This window comes from Oncorhynchus clarkii, chromosome 32 (genome assembly GCF_045791955.1).
Source record: "Oncorhynchus clarkii lewisi isolate Uvic-CL-2024 chromosome 32, UVic_Ocla_1.0, whole genome shotgun sequence".
Lineage (NCBI taxonomy): Eukaryota > Metazoa > Chordata > Actinopteri > Salmoniformes > Salmonidae > Oncorhynchus > Oncorhynchus clarkii.
The window spans coordinates 7,193,906-7,202,111 of NC_092178.1; the positions used below are offsets into that span (position 1 = coordinate 7,193,906).

General features: G+C 44.5%; 1 protein-coding gene across 1 annotated transcript in view; it reads right to left on the minus strand.

The window, feature by feature from the left end:
- LOC139392022 (macoilin-1-like) overlaps window positions 1-5,972 on the minus strand; it is a 13,309-nt gene extending 7,337 nt beyond the window's left edge. Inside the window, exons 1-6 of the mRNA XM_071139665.1 lie at window positions 5,724-5,972; window positions 2,440-2,581; window positions 2,187-2,313; window positions 1,686-1,809; window positions 1,243-1,421; window positions 1-249 (exon numbers count right to left, since the gene is read on the minus strand). The exon at window positions 1-249 is cut by the window's left edge and continues 316 nt beyond it. Coding sequence (XP_070995766.1) covers window positions 1-249; window positions 1,243-1,421; window positions 1,686-1,809; window positions 2,187-2,313; window positions 2,440-2,581; window positions 5,724-5,803 — 901 coding nt within the window. The 5' untranslated portion in view covers window positions 5,804-5,972. The remainder of the gene's footprint in view (window positions 250-1,242; window positions 1,422-1,685; window positions 1,810-2,186; window positions 2,314-2,439; window positions 2,582-5,723) is intronic.
- Between the last annotated feature and the right edge of the window lie 2,234 nt (window positions 5,973-8,206).

Consider the following 8,206-nt stretch of genomic DNA (forward strand, 5'->3'; position numbering starts at 1 on the left):
TATACTCTGTCTCCTGTAATGTAGAGTCCAGTGTGTGGAGGATACTGTTGTTGTTGATTCCTATTGTGTGTTGTTGTTGTTGTTTGCCCTCCCGTTCCTTGCTGTTGCCGTCTCTCCCTTTCTCCCGGTACTCCAGTTCCGGTAAGGGGACAGAAGAGTTAACGGGGCTCTTCTTGCCGGGAGTAGCCCCGTTTTGGGAGACCGGAGGTGCTAGGTCCATCTCTGATGACACGCCTTTAGCCATGGCCGCTAGAAAGAAGAGGCGAGGGAGAGGTCAAATGAGATAGCAGATTGGAAGGTGGTGCTGTTCTAGGATAGGGGAAGGGTGTGGGAGAGCGCTCTGAGGGGAAATAGAGGCGTGTGTGTGTGTGTGTCCAGACATTAAAACAGAATTTAACAATAAAAAAGATTTATTGAACTTAGTATGAAATAAACTAAATGTTTGACCTAGTCAGTTGTACAACTGAATGCATCTTCCACATTTAACCCCTCTGAATCAAATTTTCCCAAGTGAATCACACTTGTGAATCACAAGACATTAACTTAAAATGTATCAGTGATTCATATTTTCCTGTAACTTTCTGAATTAATTAATTAACCTAGGCAAGTCAGTTAAGAACAAATTCTTATTTTCAATGACGGCCTAGGGGCCCTGGGTTAACCGACCTTGTCAGCTCGGGGATTTGAACTTGCAACCTTCCGGTTACTAGTCCAACGCTCTAACCACTAGGCTACCCTGCCGCCCCAGGGTAGCCGGCACAGGAATGAGTGTGTCCAATTGGTGTAGCCGTTAGCGATGATGCTAACGATAACCATCGTCCAGTAGAGCTGGGAAGGCTTTCCCAGAATGTTAACTACAAAGTAGCCTACCTGGCAGAATTATATCATGATTCATTTGCATCAATCCAGTGGCCATTTTGTTTCGCAAACTCTGCGATCACATGAGCGCAACAGAAACATCGCCAACCAAACAACGGGTCGCTTGCTGGTTCACACTTGCATTAAAAGGGAAACTACACCCGAAATTTGTACGATTTTTCACAGACCTCAAAAGTGGTCTCCTAATGTGGTTTAAGCAATGTTGTGAACTTGGAACGTCCAATTTCTATTTTTTTTTACTATTATTCTTTTTGTTTAAGTGTGTGGGGGAAAAACAGTCAAAAACATAAACAGGAGAAAACTGAATTTAGGGCAGAAATATACAGAATCAGGCAACAAGAATAAAAAGACTGAGGGTCTCACCCTCCTCTGCCTCTCTCTCCTGTCTCTGTAGCATTTGTTGCTCTGGGGGCAGAGCCTGCTGTAGGAGCTGCATGTAGAACTCATTCTCCTTCTGCACCTCCTTCTGTTTCCTCAGTCTCATCCTGTAGCTGACGTAGCTCTTAAAGCCAAAGCCCAGAGTCACCACGGGGTAGCCAATACTAACAGAGGAGGAGGGGGGGGAAACAAATAAACCGTTGTTATGGTTACCAGTCATTTCTACTTCCTGTGCAGCATAGAAGAAGAAAGGTTATACTTTTTTTTGAAGAGTCTACAGGTGTCTTTTAACAAATGGGAATGTTTGACTCATTATTTAAAAGAACATTGCCTGAGCAAATACAATATGCTTGGTGTTGTGCATTGAAAAGGCCCACAATGCAATGCAATAGGCCAGGTAGGGTTAGAACAACAGCTGACAGGGTTACCAGTGAGCAGCGAAGGGCCGACACAGGTCCACGTGGAAGTTCTTCAGGTCCTTGAAGCGGATGGCAGCTTCCATGTAAACAAACAGTATCCATAGCGATACGGTGGGTAGACACACTCCTCTCTCTGTGCAGGGGGGGTGGGGGGGGGGGGGACAGTGTGAGAGTTAAATGCCAGAGTTCACACTGGCAGACCAATTATGATCTTTTTTTTTGCCCAAATATTCACAGGAGCTGATCTGATTTGTCAAAAGACCAATTAGTGAGAAAAAAAAAGAATCTAAATTGGGCTGCCTGTGTGAAAGCAAAGAAACACACAAAAAACACAAAGAAGAAACACAAAAAACTGAGAAATACAAAATGTATTTTGTACATGCATATTTGAATATATAAAGATGTACAGTACAGTACATAAACATTTGAATCACATGCAACATTAAACCCCAATGCATCATAGGAAAGAGAAATCTACGTATGGGACAGAGAGAGCTGGTGTTAACGAACCTGTGTGCCAGACGTACTGGACCCAGACGTAGGTGCTGGCAGCGAAGAACAGCCATTGGACAGGGATAAAGAGGAGGCAGATGATGTCAGACGTAAATGCCACACACACAAAGAACACTGAGAACGCCTGAGAGAGAGACAGACAGAGAAATTAAGTCAGTATGCAATAATATACAATTGTGGAGCCATTTTTCTTGTCAAAATCTCACTCTTACACACATTCACTCTTACACACACACACACACACACTTACCAGACCCTGGTATCTGAACGAGTCATATACACTGCGTATGAAGAGCCAGAAGGGCCACAGGTACTCAAACCTGAACTCCAACACAAAGTCTGCCAGCAGCACCAGCACCCACACCACCAGAAACTTCAGGTACAGGAACGTACTGAGAGAGAGAGAGAGAGAGAGAGAGAGAGAGAGAGAGAGAGAGAGGCAGAGAGAGAAAGAACGAGAGAAAGAGAGAACGAGAGAGACAGACCGAGAGAAAGAGAGAGACAGAACAAGAGAGAGAGAACGAGAGAAAGAGAGAGAGAGACAGACAGAGAGAATGAGAGAAATAGAGAGAGAGAATGAGAGAAAGAGAGAGACAGACAGAGAGAGAGAGAGACAGAGAAAGACAGAGTCAGACAGAGAAAGAACGAGAGAACGAGAACGAGAGAAAGAGACAGAACGAGAGAAAGAGAGAGAGAGAATGAGAGGAAGAGAGAGTGAGAGAGAGAGAGAGAGAGAGAGAGAGAGAGAGAAAGAGAGAGACAGAGAGAGAACGAGAGAAAGAGAGAGACAAAGGCCGAGACAAAGAGAGAGAGAGAGAGAGACAGAAACATCTCAAATACAGTGACCCCCTCTCATATCATTACCAAGCCCTGCAATGCCAAGAGCTGAGCAAAGAAAAGAGTCCCCCCCATCCAGCTGGTCCTGGGGCTGAGTTCACAAACCTGTTCTACTAACACACTGAAGCCTCAGGACCAGAACATCCAATCAATCAGGACAAACCAAATTACAACACAGTCAAAACCAAACTATATTGCTTATTGGGAAACACAAGCACAAAGCAAAATGCAGTGCTATCTGGCCCTAAATCGACAGTACACTGTGGCTAAATATTTGACCATGGTTACTGATCAACACCTTAGAAAAACCTGGCTCCCTGTAGAGGAAAGGCTGTGCAACCACTGCACAACAGCAGAACCTGAGACGGAGCTGCATTTCCTGACAAAATAGTCAAAAATATAAAACAATTAGAGAGTGTCATTTCCAAATTTGAAACCCTTATTCAAGGTTTGAAAGACCTCTCTGATGAGAGTAGGCTACCCGTTCTGTTGGGGGAGGACACAGAGAGCTGTGGGTTGGCAGGGCACTACATTGAGGGACAGTGTCTGACAGACCAATCAACATGCACATGTACTCTACTGTATGCTTATTGTTATTGTTGAATGTATGGTTATTTTGACCCTTGGTTATTGTTGTTACTGTTGTCCCGTTGACAATTTTGATTCTCATTTTTATTTTTTATATTGTAAATATCCACAATAAGCTTTGGCTATATGTACATTGTTATGTCATGCCAATAAAGCGAACTGAATTGAATTGACAGAGAGAGAGAGACAAAGACAGAGAGAGAGAGACAGAGAGAGAGTTAGAGAAATAGACAGAGTGAGAGAGAGTCAGAGACAGAGTTAGAGAAATAGACAGAGAGACAAAGACAGAGAGACAGAGAGTTCGAGACAGAGAGAGACAAAGACAGAGAGACAGAGAGAGAGAGTTAGAGACAGAGAGAGACAAAGAGAGAGACAACAACAGAGAGAGATAGAGTTAGAGACAGAGTTAGAGACAAAGACAGAGAGAGATAGAGAGTTAGGGATAGAGAGAGAGAGAGTACATTTGTACATTGTTACAACACTGTATATATACATAATATGACATTTGTAATGTCTTTATTGTTTTGTATGTGTAATGTTTACTGATCATCTTTATTGTTTATTTCACTTTTATATATTATCTACCTCACTTGCTTTGGCAACATTAACACATGTTTCCCATGCCAATAAAGCCCTTTGAATTGAATTGAAAGAGAGAGAGAGAGAGAGAGAGAGAGAGAGAGAGAGACTGAGAATGAGAGAGAGAGAATGAGAGAAAGAGAGAGAGAAAGAGAGAAAGAGAGAATGAGAGAAAGAGAGAGAGAAATAGAATGAGAGACTGAGAGAAAGAGACAGAGACAGAGAGAGACAGAGAGAGGGAGAGAGGGGGGAGAGAGAGAGAGAGGGTGAGAGAGACAGAGAGAGAGAGAGGGGGAGAGAGAGAGAGAGGGTGAGAGAGACAGAGAGAGAGAGAGAGAGAGAGAGAGGGGGGGGGGGGGGGGGGGGGGTGAGAGAGACAGAGAGAGAGAGAGAGAGAGAGAGAGAGAGAGAGAGAGAGAGAGAGTGCCCAAACAGTAAAAACAAAGAGGCTGGATGAAAACTAGCTCTGGTCCAAGGTGTTAATGTGTTCCTCTACTAACCAGTAATGGAACATGTGTCACTACAGCCCTGGACCAGAGCTAGTGAAAAGCTCCCTGTGATATGATCAGTACAACAGTCATTCATATAAACAACACAGTGTTTACAGACAACATCTTTCTCCTGATTTCAGCCACGAGGTAATCTGCAACCACATGACCACACGGTTTCCGATGTTGTTTAAAAAAATAACATAAAAAAAAAAAGAGGCATTTGCACTGAATAACAGAAAAAGTTCATTCATATTTGTTCCTTTAATGAATCCGACATTCATCCCCACTAGTTGATATACAGACTCCTGGTTGTACAGTCCCTTCATACTAAAGCTCTGGTCCAGAGCGTATAGTCTTTGTTCATACTGTACAAGGCCAGAAATACAGAACCCTGACACTGTGCCAGACAGTGGCGTATGTCTATCAGAGGATCGGAGAGAGCATTTAAAACCCGGTTTTTCAACAGCTGCTTTGCTGTGTGATCAATGGAGGTTTGCTGCTGACAATGTACTGAAGTGCTTGCTCACAAGTGTAGATGAACAGTCAAGCTTTGGATAACTAGCTAACTTAGTTATACAGGGCTACCAGACAGTGAGTGAGTATGCAAAGAACATATTGTCATGTTTGGCTTGGATGTCCAGCTAACTATCCGTAAGACACTAATTAACCGTGCAATAAAATAATGATATCTGTGTGAATGCATTTTTAGCACGTTTTCCAATGTCATGTGTTTGTCTCGTCCATGTGAATGCAGTCGGTATTGTTTACATTTTGGAACAAATCCCCGAAACTGTCAGAATAGCAAGCGAACTAACAAGCAGCTGCTACTTAGTTAATATTACATAGCTAGGCCTTCAGAAACAGGCTATTAGACATTTGAAAAGGACACATTAATAGTAACGCTAAAGCAGGGGGGGGGGGGGGGGGGGGGGTTATTTGACACACTACACGACAGCGAAGTGTCTTGTCTGATATATCTCAGACGCCATTATTGTACGATCATGTCCCCTAACTAGAGCCCCTTTCTTTCCGTCGGTACCTGCTATATATACCCTCGGTGATTCGGTTCCGTTTTAACGGGCGTCGGAGCTTGCTGCAGTCCGCATTGCGCCGCTTCATCCTCCCTCCTGTGGATTCGGTTCTGATACAGGTCCGGTAATTATAACGAAAATGTCAGGCGAACGATCAGATATGGACATTTCTACAAATATACAGCATTGTTGCTTTCTGGACGTGAAACAAAGAAAGAAATAAAAAACACTGTATCGTGGGCCCCTCCCCCTTCCCGCCATACGTCACGACGCATTTCACGTCATTCATACGCCTCCGTAGTAAGAAAAATGTCTGCCCCCATGGATGGAGCAAATGTTTATCCAATTGCAATGTTTGTACTTTGAAGGTATGAGTGATTTTCATTCAGTTGTTTAAATGTGCACTGTGGTTACTGTAGTGTGTTTTTTTTAAATAAAGTTGTCACCTCTATATATTGTTTTGTTGACGTCAAAAGTCCGTACAAATGCACTAGCACAAACTGCGTCCTCGGACATGCTTGTAAATATGCTAACGTTAGCTAGCTAGCCCTGTTAGCAGTTACTGGGACGTTAGCCACCGCAATAACTTTAATGTGCCGCTAAGGTAGCTTGTATTATCCCATTGTATTTACCTTTACTTCTACTGTATGTTACATACTAGGTAACTACCTAGCTAATGTTGGTAGGTATCACCCACAGAGAGAAGAGAACCCAAAGGAGATGGGTGGAGGTAGAGATGGAGGCAGGGGTATGGGCTGAGGAGGAGGTAGGGGAAGGGACTTCCAGAACTGGGGCAGAGGGGGACATGATGGCCCGTCTCGGGGTCCTGGGACATATGATGGTGGTTCTTGCAAGGGAGAGGCTGGGGAAGGGGAGACTTTGGCAGGCAACAGGAACGCAGAGGGATCTATACCACCCCTTCACTGCAGTCTATGGGAGGCCAGTAAGAAGATGGAGCAGCAGACTGTGATACTGGCCTTCCAGGGATAGAATGTGAAGCAGCCCATACCCCTGCCTCCACCCCTGTCTCCATCTCCACCTGTCTCCATTGGGTTGTCTTCTCTCTGTGGGTGATACTGGCCTTCCAGGGATAGAATGTGAAGCAGCCCATACCCCTGCCTCCACCCCTGTCTCCATCTCCACCTGTCTCCATTGGGTTGTCTTCTCTCTGTGGGTGATACTGGCCTTCCAGGGATAGAATGTGAAGCAGCCCATACCCCTGCCTCCACCCCTGTCTCCATCTCCACCTGTCTCCATTGGGTTGTCTTCTCTCTGTGGGTGATACTGGCCTTCCAGGGATAGAATGTGAAGCAGCCCATACCCCTGCCTCCACCCCTATCTCCATCTCCACCTGTCTCCATTGGGTTGTCTTCTCTCTGTGGGTGATACTGGCCTTCCAGGGATAGAATGTGAAGCAGCCCATACCCCTGCCTCCACCCCTGTCTCCATCTCCACCTGTCTCCATTGGGTTGTCTTCTCTCTGTGGGTGATACTGGCTTTCTGGGGATAGAATATGAAGCAGCCCATACCCCTGCCTCCACCCCTGTCTCCATCTCTACCTCCACCCGTCTCCATTGGGTTCTCTTCTCTCTGTGGGTGATACTGGCCTTCTGGGGATAGAAGATGAAGGAGCAGCAGACTCCGATACTGTCCTTCCAGGGATAGAGGATGATCTTTGAGCTAGCTACATTTCATTACACCTGCCTAATGCCCATAGGAAGGTATAGGAAGTACTGGCCAGTACTTCTTTGTCTTCTTTCTTCCCTTCGTGAAAGGACATTGAAGGTGACAGCTATTTGGGACGTAAAAACAATGATCAAATCCTCATTATATGGGGTGGTAGGGTAGCCTAGTGCTGGACTAGTAACCGAAAGGTTGCAAGATCGAATCCCCGAGCTGACAAGATACAAATCTGTCATTCTGCCCCTGAACAGGCAGTTAACTCACTGTTCCTAGGCCGTCATTGAAAATAAGAATTTGTTCTTAACTGACTTGCCAAGTTAAATAAAGGTAAAAATAAAATGACTGCATTGCATTTAAATGTTATTTTTGCTAGATGTTAGGCTCACAGGAAAATAATCAATGCAAGAAGACTCAATACGAGAAGAATTCAAGGTTTAATAATAATAAATAAATAAAATAATATTTTTTGGGTTGGGGGGGGCTTATATTTGTACTATTTTATTGATGTACTTGTATTATATACATGTGTAAATTTGATTTAAAAAATATTTTTATGTCCCAAATCCTCCTGAGACACCTTCGGAGACCTGGGTCACAGTCAGCCATTATCAACGCCAACCCTGGAGCAATTAGGGTTCAGGGCCTTGCTCAAGGGCACATCGGCAGATTCTTCACCTTGTCAGATTCAAACTAGCAACCTTTCAGTTAATGCCCCAACGCGCTAACCGCTAGGCTACCTGTGATATTCTTATTCCAGGGTGGTGCCAGGTTTCCTCCAGACGTGGCGCTTGGCATTCAGGCCAAAGAG